The sequence below is a fragment of the Eucyclogobius newberryi genome, unplaced genomic scaffold (assembly GCF_026437365.1).
Source record: "Eucyclogobius newberryi isolate DKJ021-1_F unplaced genomic scaffold, fEucNew1.0.hap1 SCAF_21, whole genome shotgun sequence".
NCBI lineage: Eukaryota > Metazoa > Chordata > Actinopteri > Gobiiformes > Gobiidae > Eucyclogobius > Eucyclogobius newberryi.
The window spans coordinates 23,066,725-23,080,034 of NW_027315846.1; the positions used below are offsets into that span (position 1 = coordinate 23,066,725).

A 13,310-nucleotide genomic window follows, 5' to 3' on the forward strand; every position below is an offset into this window, starting at 1 on the left:
TAGTGTATAGAGCTGACCAGCATGAATTCAAATGAGGAAAAAGATAAACGATCAGGAAGTAAATTTGACTTCACAGTGGGACGAAGACAGATTTTGTAGTGTTAGCTTAGCCAGCTAGCGTTTGAGCCTAAAGTAAGAACAAGAACAGTAGTATAGTTTAGATGAATCTGTTGATGATGTTTTAGACGAGCAACATTTATCTGTCGACTCATTTTATTGGGATTATAAAAGATTTAAATGCAAAACGACAGGTATAGAGTGAGTTAGCTGGAGTTCAGGGAGTGAGTATTAAGTTTTAACTCTTTTTACAAACTAATATGTAGTTTACTTGTGCTTCTTGGAATATAAGCATTAAATCCTCACAGAGTTCTAAGAAAAATGAATGTTGTGCAAATAAAAAGCACAGAACATGCCACAAACAGAACACACAATAATGGCACTAGACATGTCAGTCCAGTGCTTGATTTTTGGTTAAGTTTGTGTCATCCATTTCTTAGTTATGGCCTTCTTTCCTGCTTCCAGAAGTATGATCCAAAGGTATCCATTTATTGTATCCATGGCAGGAGATCTGAGGCCCAAACACATCATTCTGAACTTTAATGGTTTTCCAATGCCAAAAACAATCCCTTTATTCATCTCAGTGCAACATTTGTGAACAGTCAGACACATCATAATGGAGGGAAATCTGGCAACCACAATTTCTAGTCGGGCATATCTTCTCAGACTTTTCAGACCCCCACCAATCACACACTGTCATATTCAGCCACGGTGGATGTCTTGCCCTGGGACACAATAACAGTAATGATCGTTGTAAGTTGACTCTACCTTCTGAGCCACTCTCAAGCCCTTAGATTCAAAAAAAGTCCTATACAGCCATATCCTATTGTGACAATTCACCTGTTTTTTTTCCAAGGAGTTCTAGCTACAACGCGCATTTACGGTCACGGGCGGATACTGTTGGCTTCAAAAATATTGTCTTTGTATTTAAAATGCCAGGTAGTAATGGCAACAACAATACAGCGGTATCTTTTCCCCCAATCCTCACAAAGTTTAAGCACGCAGTACGAGAATAGAGAGTCAGTTTTGTGGCGAGGCTGATGACTTTTGCTCCCGGCACCGCGCATCCACCACCTCAGCACGGCATTGTTGACTTCAGAGCCCAGCAGCTTCCACGGAGAGCATAAATCCAACATGTGGAAAACGCAATACATCCAAGGAGGTAATAATACACAAAAAGTTTGCTCGACATGCCTTTGACTCCAAGGACCACGGCAACAGAAAAGTTTTCACCACTGCAGAGTAACTAAAGGCTCTGAATGGACCAGCGTGGAATCAGAATATGAAAAAAACAATCATTATATGGGTTGGTATGGTCTAAAATGTGAAGTATCGTCATTAGTATGGATTACAAATACTTCCAGGTTTATTCCTTTTACATAGATGCAAATTGTAGAGGACATTTAAATTGCAATCACGACATATCGACAGCAACATCTATTTATTTTTCTTCTTGTCAAAGCGAAAGGGAAAACACTCAAATCTGGCCATAGCAGTCAGCCGGGCTTTGGCAGAACACCAGTTGCAGCAGATTATGTAAAATATGGTCAATTTGCTGCGAGATAAAGCATCAACTAACTTGTTGTGTGTTTGGACCAAAACTGATTCTGGCAAGAAATAACCACCCATTTGCAGGAAGTTTGAAACAGGAAGTCAAATCATAGGGTTCCTCGTGTTCCTTTGGTCTGATATACAGGGACAATTTGGCTGTTTAATATATTCAAAATGTTCACACTAACCGCCTCTGCATCTTTTAGAGGCAGAATCTGCTCCGACCAAGCATTAGCCTTTATAAAACGTGACCATCAGGGCGTCAACAAAGTGTGAAGACGGAGGAGAAGTTGTTCTGGGGTTATTGATTTATTAACATGCAGAGAAACTCACTTTCATGGCGTGAACGAGAGGAGTGGTGTGGATCTGTGTGGACTATAAATAAAATGGAAAGAGGAATTACGTACGCTTTGGTGGAACTTTGGTCCGGTAGTCTCGATCATTGCCAAAACATTTCATGTCAAAGGCGTGGCAGACCTGATTCACCCCCCATTAGGGATGGGACAAGATTTCAAAGGTATCACCACAAAGGTATCACCCCCATAGATCACGAAATATATTTTGACGATATTACATCATCACTGACATCAAAATGAGAATACTGAGAGACTTATGAAGCCTCCAGTGCTGCATTAGCATCAAAAACTTGTCACCATAATAAGGCAGAATAAACCAGAAAAAGAACAGGAGACTTCACACATCCATCTTGAGGTGCGTAGGATAAATGGGAACAAACCGCGACTGTTTGCAAGGATTGGCGATGACAGGACCTTTTCTTTCTTACAGACTGTGTTAAGGGAGACTTTTGAGGTTCATTTGGTCATTCTGATCATTTGTGGGCGGTCACAATGAAGGCCTGCCAGGAGGACAAGCAGTGACAGGCAAAGAAAAGCTTTAGCTCCTGGAGAGGGAGAAGTTGTTGGGATAAAATGAAGACCTACACGGAGAGAGGTGAAGAAAAGGGCAGAGGAGTTGGGCAAAGACGAGGCCGATCAGGAGAGTAAAGAGCAGAGGAATATTGAAAGAGACAATTAACAAAGACACAAAGGACAAAGGAAGAGTGACAGGCCAACAAACAAACTTGGATTGAGGAGAAGACGGAGATTTTGGAAAGAAGTTGTGGCTGAAATAAAAGGCCTTCAACAAGAAGGATCAAGAGAGGACACAAGGAGGCTGAGGGGAAGTAAAAGGAAAATGGTAAGTCTGGCTCCTCGAGAAACAAGAGTTGGAAGACAAACTCAAGGCTACAGAAAAGTTTATGTGGATGAAGTTTGTGTGTGGACGAGGTCAATGCACAAAGAGACGCTTAAGACTCTTTGGCTGACCGTCCAAAACTAGCAGAAGACATCTTTGTAGCCCCAATGGAAGAGCTGAAGACTGAAACGACGTGATCAAAGTCCTAAATCCTAAAAAGTCCACAGCCAAGACGGTTCCAACTTCTCGGCAAAAGCACGAGGAACAACAGGAAGTAGAAGGAGAAACATCAGCTCTTTTCTTCTGTGAGTCAAAGCATTTACCAACGATGTGATTGGCACCACACTGATCACAGGATGAGACTTTCATGCACATAAAAAATGCATCAGCGCAGGTTTTAATCTCTGTATAATGATTCTATGTATGTTGTGCTGGATAGTTGGGATGTGTTTGATTATGAAGACACAATTCACTTCACAATTCTCCCACAAAGGGGTCCAACAATATTAAATGCTCAATAAAGACACAATACATGAAGTAATAATAGAAAGCAAGGTGTGTTCAATATGCAAAAGTTACAACATGAGTTACAAAATGTTGAAAACGCTCAATAAAGTGTATCAATATCTAGTAGCGTTTCTAATCAGCTAAAAATAAGATGGCTGACTAAATTAAGCTAATGACATTTTCCAATTACAAGATAAAATATTCAGTTTTGAATAGATTTTTTATATCTATGGCAACAATCAAATGGAAAGAGAAAATGAGAAATGAGTTAAAAATATGTTTCTGCTTTAGTTGTGTGTATCAATATTAATGCAGTATTGATATTATATGATGTATTTATGTAATCAAGCATGTAACAAACTTTAAAAGGGGGCATGGATGAGAGGCATTTTTGATGAAGACGGTGCACATTACCATGACAACAGTTAGCCTTGATGCCAGAGATATCAACCTGTATGTTAGATCATATACTGTGCATATGGTAATGTTAATTATTTAGAGGAAGTATGAAAAGAAAATGCTATTGTGAAACATTTTAGAATTGAAAAACTTGTTTTGATTAGTTTGTACACATTTTGTCACGTCACGGCCACAAACTTAAAGACATTTTGTTACCATTTTTGTGAAAGGGCAATAAAAAGCCTCACACAATTGTTAAAAAATGCCAATAGAATTTGTGGTCATGATGTGACAAATACTTTTTCAAGCCACTGTAGTTGCGAAAAATGGTTTTGCCCTAATGGTGATATATATTGAAAAAGCAGCTCTTGATCAAAATAAAACTGTCGTGTGCTGTCTGCATTTAATCAAAACAATTACTTAATTAATCCTTATTTTTTTTCTGTGAATTGCAGATATTATTGATTTACCCGCTGAGCAAAGTCCATTTTCACTGTGTTTTCATCTTTTCAACCCCAAGTGTGAATAAGTAAACGAGCTGATCACTGTAACTGCCTCGCATTATTAATCACATCATTCCTTCTGCGACCCACCTCAGATTGTAGAGCCCCAGGAACATGTCCGGGCTGAGTCTCTCCAGGTTGTTCCCGTTGAGGTAGAGGCTCCTCAGGCTGCTCAGGCTGGAGAAGGCCCCCTCCTGCAGGTGCGAGATCCGGTTATTCCCCAGGTGCAGCAGGTCCAGGCTCGAAAAGTTCCAGAAGTCCGTCCGGTAGATCCGCTGGATGAGATTCCCGCTTAGGTACAACTTCCGCCCGTTCAGAGGCCTCGGGGTGAGCTGCGATACATTTAGAAACCCGCATTCTTTACAATTGACCGTCAACCCCAAGTCTATAATGTGAAGGTTACAAGTGCAGCCGATGGGACAGATGATGGGAATGGGCGGGCGTGTTTGGTACCCCGCTATCGGCGGGTTCTGCGGGCTCCGGGCAGTGGGCGGAGTTCTGGACGCCCGGGGTCGCTTGGTGGGCTTGGGTTGCCTCTCCTTTCGCTCGGCCGACGAGGAAGACGACGACGTAGAAGTGTGCGTGTTCTGCCGAGATCCGTGGACCATGGAGGAGGGTTTGGTGGGTCTCACCCGCAGTTTGGGGTTAGAAGGCGGGTGCGGAGGCTGCGCGCCGCCCTCGGCCTGGAGATCTTTGTCGGGTAGGGCCGCGCACAGCTCTTTGCGGGGTATTTCGCGGAGGTCCTTGCCGTGGAGGTGGAAGGGGTACTCGCAGGTCACGTCCCCCACCACAGCGGTGTAGGGGATCTGGGCCAGCCACTGTTGCAGCTGCACCGCCTCGCAGCCGCAGCTCCAGGGGTTCTCCTCCAGCTGGAGCTCCATCAGAGAGCGCCCCACGTACTCCAGAGTGCCCGCGAATGCCAGGCTCTTCAAACGGTTCCCCCGCAGGTCCAAGTGAGTCAGGGAGACCGATCTGGAGAGGTACAGGCACCAAGGAGAGTGGTAAGTGGGGTAGCAACTGAACAAAGTAGAGTGCGTTTAGTGAAAATGTATGAACATGCAAAACAGATCAATGGGCTTTTAAACTTATTCTGTTTAATTATAATTATATGGTTTATAACATGGTAAATATGCTTTTCTAATTTTCTGTTATTATTATAGAGATAAAATCAACTCTAAGATGATAAAATTATTGATTTTCAGTTACCTAACATTGTTTTATTAAGCTTTTTTGTCTCTTCACGTGATACTGATACTGGGACCGATATATTGACCTTCTCTGCTAAATTTGGAGTAAAATTTAGCTACATTTTTGTCCTTTGGATTTCATCTTGTTAAAAAACAGCCATTTTTTTGGTCCTGGTTTACTAGCCCTACTTAAGACCCTGTGTATAGACCTGGTTTGGATCTATTTTCTCAGGTGGTATTTTGTGTGGAAGGTTTGAGTTCCACTGACCTACAAAATAAATAGGAAATACAACAACTTTATAATACATTTTACAAAAAACAATGATGTTTAGGTGTGCATATGACTGAACAGATGTTACATGCACTCTTCTCTTTCAAAGTAAATGTTATAATGATTATTGTATATATGTTTTTATCAGTTTGTATTGTGATTTAATGCATTTTTCTGTTATGTGAAGCACTTTGAGTACGCTTGAGTCACTTTGTGTACGAATTGTGCTTGCCAGGACACAAATTAATTAATTCGACATTTGGCAAGCGGTAACAACCACACATCTGCAGCACCCCTAACACTACACCACCGGCAAGAACTATTTACCCTTTTTTAATTGAAAATGGACACTAGTGCTTATCTTGTTGTTGGACTCCCAGGTAAATTATTGTTTTGTTATACCGTTGCAATGTAATGTAGATAAAACAATGTTGCTCATTTCCCTCTACTTTCCCACTAGCATCAATTTGGCCTAAAATCACTAAGATAAACAAAGTGTGATTGATTAAACAAATTGAATCTTGTCAGGTCCATCCCTCCAAAACCCAAAGAGCATGGTTGAAAAAATAATGGATCACATTCCGACTAAAAGATAAATGACACGGGAGGAAAAACATCAATATGCCGCGGTTACCTGAAGAGGTGCGCGGGCAAAGCGGGGATCAGGTTGTCGTTGAGGATGAGAACTCGCAGCTTGTGGAGGAACCTCAGGGCCCCGCTGTCTATTCGTTTGATCACATTGTAGTCAGCCTTGAGACAGACGCAGAGAGAGAGAGAGAGAATCAGCACAGTCACTGCAGCGATACAGACACGGCGCGCTGTCGTGGGCTTTCATCTGAAATCAAGTCATAAAAGTTGTCTTAACGTTCTAGAACTGGATCATGTCGAAATATGTTAGTCTTCCGCTCTCTCCTTCCCTCTCTTTCTCCCTCTTTCTCTCTTTTTTTTAAGGGTATAGCGTAAAACACATACTTTAAAGACTTACATCTACAGAAGACGTACAACTACAGACAGTAGGTGGCAGTAAATGCACCTTTTCAGTTGGCCGCCATTAAAAGCAACACCACAACAACAACAACAACAAGAAACATTATGCATTTGTTGATAAAAAATAGTAGGCAACGACGTTTCAAGTCATCATAAAGATACCGTATTTTTCGGACTATAAGTCACACTTTTTTCATAGTTTTGGCCGGGGTGCGACTTATACTTATATACTTATACATATACTTCGGAGCGACTTATATGTGATATTATTTGTTATTTTCACACTTGCAATCGCATTTCATACTCCAGTGCAACTTATATATGTTTTTTCTTCTCTATTATGCATTTTTTGGCCGGTGCGACTTATACTCCGGAAAATACTGTATATTACATTCTCTAATATGTTTGTTTGTGCTGTGGATTCATTTTTATACTTTTCTCAAAACTAAGAAAATGTTTCAGCTTCAATTTATCTTAATATCACTGGTTATGTTTACATGCACGCCAAAAATCTGATCATTTTCTGATGTGAGTAATCTGATTTCTTTCTCGTGCAGGTTTAGACAAGGGAAGTTATGCCCCCCAAAAAGGCAAACTAATGTGGCAACAATGAAATGACATTATGCTTTTTTCAGGTACTCAATATTAAACTATAATATAAGTAGATGATAATTTTACATTTTGTTCATTCCAAACCGCATTATTTATTTAAACATCTTAATAATTTAAAAAAGATCCATTAACTTCCCGTTCAAACCTGCAGAACTGATCAGCCCAGTGACATTTCACCGTAACAAGCTGCAGAGGTTTTCATTTTGAAATGTGTCGACGTGACATTTTAGAACTCAATCCCATTTAGTCTGAATACAGTCTTCATTTCTTATATCATCGCAATTAAGTACAAGGATGAGGGCGGGGATAGGGGGTAGGTGAAAATACTCGATACTCACTTTACTCAAAACATGCAAGAATCAATCAAAATACAACTTTGAGTAAAATAATGATGAGGAAACACTAGCTAAAAGTTGATTTTGCACAATTATGTCTCCTTTAAAGGATGAAAGAGATTTTATTATTTTTTTATTCACTTTGTCTTTTCGAGAGCATGTACTCTTACTGGGTAATCTAATAATTCTGTAAATGTACCAATGACAAACTGCATTAACCTTTCAAATAAACACAAGCTTTTACAACAGCTTAGGCTACGTTCACGCTGCGGCTCCAATTGGATTTTTATGCCCAAATGTGACCAAAATCTGATTTGTTCATGACAGTGTGAACAGGCTCAAATCAGAATATTTTAAATGCGAACCAGGCCACTTTTATATGTTGTACTAAATCAGTCTGAACACGCAGATCACACGTTTATCTTGACTTCTGCTTCAATCTTGACTAAAACCAGTGTCACATTTACTTTTCTTGTATTAGAAAGAGGGAAATTAAACAGATAAACCTTTCAAACGCTGCCAGACAACAACACTAAAGCTAGAAAAGTGCCAAAAAACAATGACATTTTACACTGAAATGGTTTTGTAAAGTGTGACAAAGATGAAATATCAACTTTTGCCTCTCAAGAACAAAAGATAAAGATGACTATTAGTTGACTAAATGGTGCTCCCTCTTAATAGTCTGTCTCATAACGTGACAACAGCTCGACTCCTGGTTTTGTCCTTTTTCTTCTCCACATCAGACACTTCGGGGCTGTTGCATTCACAGATTTGAGTCACATTTTATCGACCATGCTTCTCCGAAAACGTCTGAATTCGAGCGTCGAGACCTGTGCAGCGTTACCAAAGCTATGAGAGCCTACCTGCAGATACTCCAGCGCCTCCAGGCCCAAGAAGGTGTCATTCCTGAAGACCTCCAGCTTGTTCTCGTGCAGGTAGAGCCTCCTCAGCTTGGCCAGCCCGTTGAAGGCGCCCACCTTGATGTCCTGCAGCGCGGTGTTGCCCAGGTTCAGCAGCACGGCGTTGCCCAGGTGCTGGAAGGTGTTGGCGTACAGGCGTCTCAGCGTGTTCCTCTGCAGGTTGAGGTTGAAGGGGCGAACCCACGAGTGAGACACCTGGAAGAAGGATTGGGGGGGCTGAGATTAGTCCACGTGGAGACACAACAAACACGGTCCAATCTGCACCTAAAGATGATCAGGTTTTACTGTTACGAAGGGGAAACATCACGATTTTACGACGACGAGCTTTATGTACTCATGATATTGTCACGTGAAACGAATGGATTCAAAAGTGCTTCACATGTAGCTTGACTTTTTTGGAGTAACTGAAATGTTTTAGTATAATGATTCTATTGTAACATGATCATTGAGATTATCGATTAACCGAATGCTCTTGACATCCCAATCTGAACCTAATGTGTTTAATTATTTTTTTCAAACAACTTACTTGCATCCATTGATTTATTTATACATTTTAAAGGTGGTTTTCTCAAAATGCAAAAATCAGCCCTGACAATAACACCTACACACACCAAACTTCACAATCTTGTACATAATAAAAGTTTGACTGACGGAACAGAAAGATTCTTGGATTTAGTGTCTTATTCCAGGCTTGATTTATTAAAGGTTTAACAAAATTTGAATTCTGACTGCAATTTTCAGTGAAATATAGTTCACTCGTATGACAAATAAGATATCTAAGAAGATTTTTTTTGTATCTCATATGTCAAAAATCTGAAGGAAGAAATTCAAAGCTGACTTTTATCTTTTTTTCAGATTCATATGTCCCAAATATGTGCAATTTTGGCCATTTCTACACATAAAATGCCTTATGAAAACATGACATGATTAAAAACTTGTAATACTTTTCTCTGCTTGGATTGAATTAAGTAAACTACAGAAGAAGTTTCTCATTGATATGTATAAATGTATTTCTTTTTTCCTATTCACCTTCAGAGTCTGGCCTTAATGTCATGAATGGATGAGGCAGTGGAGCAGACAGCTGCAGGTGTCGAGAGGATTAAAGGGCCTGAGCCTGACGTAAATTACTTCTAGTTCAGGAAAACTCCTTTTACTCCTTAAATTGTAATTTAAAAGCAACACTTTCTGAAAGAAAATGGCTGATGTTCCTTAAAAGGTATTGGTGGGATTAGAACCATAAGAAAGACAATTGTGTCCAATCAGAGCTCAAAGATGAACATCAGTTTTCAGTAAACTTGCATTTTAATACTTCAATTCAAGCAGCAGTGGAAGATAATAAAGCACAAAAGTAAAAGTGCAGTACTGATACATGTGCCTGTACTTTCTTATCCATTACATTTTGAACTGGACTTAAAAGTGCAAAGTACTTCTCATCATGTGCCATGGCTCAGGAGTTCTTTTTTAGCACGTTAGCAAATAAAAAAATATTGAAACAAATATGTTTTTGTTGAACCAAAAAATATTCTACATCAAAATCCCTACATTTAATTATTTAGTAGCTCTTAAATACATTTGTACATTCTTAAACAGGCACTTCAAACCTTAAGTAAAAGTATCACATGAATAATTGCTCCTGTATCTGTGATTTAACGAAACTGAGTTCAACATTTAAGTACAATGTGCAACATATTACTTACAAAGCAAAGTATCGATGTTTTAAATCATTGTAATCAGAATAACAATGCGTAAAACTCAATAAACACTTACGTCTGTGTAACTTAATCAATGCTCCTCGTGAAGAAACAAATTGCCTTTTATTATTCGTTAACGTAGCTGCGCAACCTTTTTTTTCTTTTCTGGCTGATCCCATATTCATTTCAAAGCGTCTAAATTAAACACGGCTGAAGCATAGAAAACATGTCAAGATTGCTCTGCTTTCACGATGTCATGATGAGTTGGCTGATGCAGTAGTAGTGACCGCGTTACCTGCCAAACCCGTACCTCCCACACGTCTGCGCAGCTGAGTCACACCACTTATGGCATCTGTTTTCAATCGCGCTCAAATCAAATCTTCCCTCAAATGCTCGGGGACCTACCTGTTTTCGCGACGGGCTCGGTGCAATATCTGAAAAGGTCAATTCATATCTAAAAAGCACGGCTGTGTAAAGTGCCATCGGGAAACAGAGGCCCGGAGATGTGCAGATGCTCTATAATAAATGAGCTGAGTATTTCAAAGGACGCAGAAAAAAGGCTTTAGGTTTACATTCTCTGCTTGATGTGTTTTGATCAATATCTCTCCAGACCACCTCTAACTGTTCTGCTTTGAAATGGCACAGGTTATATAGGGCTGCACAATAGAGGGGAAATAATATTCGGCTGTTGTGTCTGATACTGATGTAAAACAAGGTTAAACTGAGATTAAATAAAGGAAATCACGTTATCTTTAAGGATTTTTCACTTTTCTCACCCCTAAAAACACAGTTAACTTGTTGAAAATGGATCCAACTGAGTTACGTTACAGTTATTTATCCTCAAAATAACAACAGTACAGCTTTGGATGAGTAAACGTTCAAACATTATGGGACATTCTGGATAGTTAATAAATAGTAAATCTGAATACATCTAATTAAAGTCACCACTGGGATCCAGCAAATCTGCCTGATACGATACATGAAATGATCACAGCAAAACAGTGGCAAAATATGTTCTAAACCAAAAAGGTCTGAGCCTTTAGCATCATTGTAGTAATTTATTTAACCACAATTAACTGTATTGTGTCCTTTTTACTACATCCTGTCAGATGTAAATGATTTTATGATTACAAGATAGATTTTTGTTCACAAAACTCCAAATTGTAGAAATAAAGCTTAATTGGATCTGACAATCCGACCAAAACACAAAATCTGCATTTTGAGTATAATCATTTGACCTGCTTCCTACTCAATTAAACACTGCAGGCCTAAAGCTGTGAAGTCAACAAACAAATGAAATTGGAAAAGAACTTGGCTGATGTGTGCTATTTGCTAGTTGCACTTGCTGGTGTGTATCAGAAAATCTAATGTGCTCATTGATGCTGTTGGAGACACACACAGAGAGGACTGACCGCTGTGGACAGTAGTGACCTGAGGACGCCCAACTTCCACGGAGACATATTATGCTTTTTTAGGTACTTAGTATTGAACAATAACATAAGTAGATCCTCATTTTACAGTGTCTTCATTTTTCAAATAAACTCAACTAAGTACAGGAATGTGGGCGGGGATAGGGGATAGGTCAAAACAGGAATTCTCTGAGCTTTGGAGCCTCAGCAGGACAATACACGCAGGAATCAATCCCAATACAACTTTGAAAAAACAAATGATGAGGAAACCTGTTGTATAAAGGTTAAAAGCTCATCAAAGTTAATTTAGCAGAATATGTCCCCTTAAAAAGTGACAAAAAAGTTTCAAAACAAATAAATGGTTCTCGTTTCCAACAATTGTGATCTAAAAACTGCCACAGGCGCCTCCATGTTTGTTTTTCTAGTTGCACTTTTTCTTCCGTTTTGGTGATTTCTCTAACTGACTTTGGTGGTTATATACAAAAACACAGCCTTGACTTTACAAACGGTCGGATGTTTAAATGAATAAAGCTACTGTAACCACGCTTCGAACAAACAGAAGTTTTTAGGTCTGAAAGTGGAGCTGTGGCTCTCACCTGGCTGGCGTTGGTGAAGCCCCGGCCATCGCAGTGCACCTGCAACACGCCCTCTTTGACCTCACAGACGCAGGGCTCGAAGCAGGGCTCGTCCACCTCCTCGTCGGAGTTGTCCACCAGCGGGGTGTGTGTGGAGGTGGGGGTAGGGGTGGGGCTGTGTGACGAGCGCGACAGGCACACGCACCCCAGGGTGACAGCCAGGGCCACCCACTGCATCCTGACCCGTGTGCGAGTCCCCTCTCAGCTCAGCAGGCTGGGGGTAAGGCCCGGCATTGGCCCCTCACCGCACTGGAGGAACAGAGAGAGAGAATCACAAGAATATTCAAACAGAGAAGGAATCAAAGTTACATCACACAGACTGTAATATATGTCCAAAACTGTTCAGACTAACTGCTACTCTTGCAAACTCTTATAAAACACAAAATTCCTGTTCATTTTAAATCAGGCAACACTGACAAGACAAAAGCTGGTTCACCCTAAGGACAAGATCCTGACACAAAAACAGAGCAATGTGGTGTATTCTGTCCAGTGCAGTGAGGAAAGTGGTTAAGAGCGTAACATAGGAGAGACTAAACAGCCACTTCACAAGAGGCTTTATCAGCACAGAAGACATGCAAACTCAGGACCACAGAGCGCCGTGCATCTGCATCTTAAAGCCACAAACCACTCTATCAAAGACAGTGAGGAGAAGATTCTAAGCAGGAGAAGAGATGGTTTGAAAGAGGAGTTAAAGAGGAAATATTTGTTAAAAAAGAGAATCCGTCCTAAAACAGAAACAGAGGTTTAAGAATTAACCTTCCAGTCGTATATAATAGTGCCTTGAAACCCTGGAGCGGTAGACGCCCAGGTAATTCTGATGCTAATCAGGTACTCAGTGAGGAGGGAGCCAAAGTCAGTGTACAATAGGATGTTGATAGCCCATTACAGGGTTGTTAGTTAACAAAGATGGTATTTTTCAAAATAGTCCCTTTAACAGGAGATCCCGCCCGCTGGGCAGGACTTACTCAGAGTAGGATAAATATCTGTGTTCCCAACTCTCTGTTTTTTTTCCAAAAACAGAGTCCAGACGACAACTGCTTTCTACAATGAAA

At 40.3% G+C, this 13,310-nt stretch overlaps 1 protein-coding gene across 1 annotated transcript in view; it reads right to left on the reverse strand.

Annotated features, from left to right (window-relative positions):
• Nucleotides 1–13,310, reverse strand: part of LOC140370390 (SLIT and NTRK-like protein 3) — a 94,778-nt gene that overhangs the window by 61,926 nt on the left and 19,542 nt on the right. The window contains exons 2-5 of the mRNA XM_072457524.1: nt 12,220–12,507; nt 8,467–8,718; nt 6,304–6,419; nt 4,302–5,183 (exon numbers count right to left, since the gene is read on the reverse strand). Coding sequence (XP_072313625.1) covers nt 4,302–5,183; nt 6,304–6,419; nt 8,467–8,718; nt 12,220–12,435 — 1,466 coding nt within the window. The 5' untranslated portion in view covers nt 12,436–12,507. The remainder of the gene's footprint in view (nt 1–4,301; nt 5,184–6,303; nt 6,420–8,466; nt 8,719–12,219; nt 12,508–13,310) is intronic.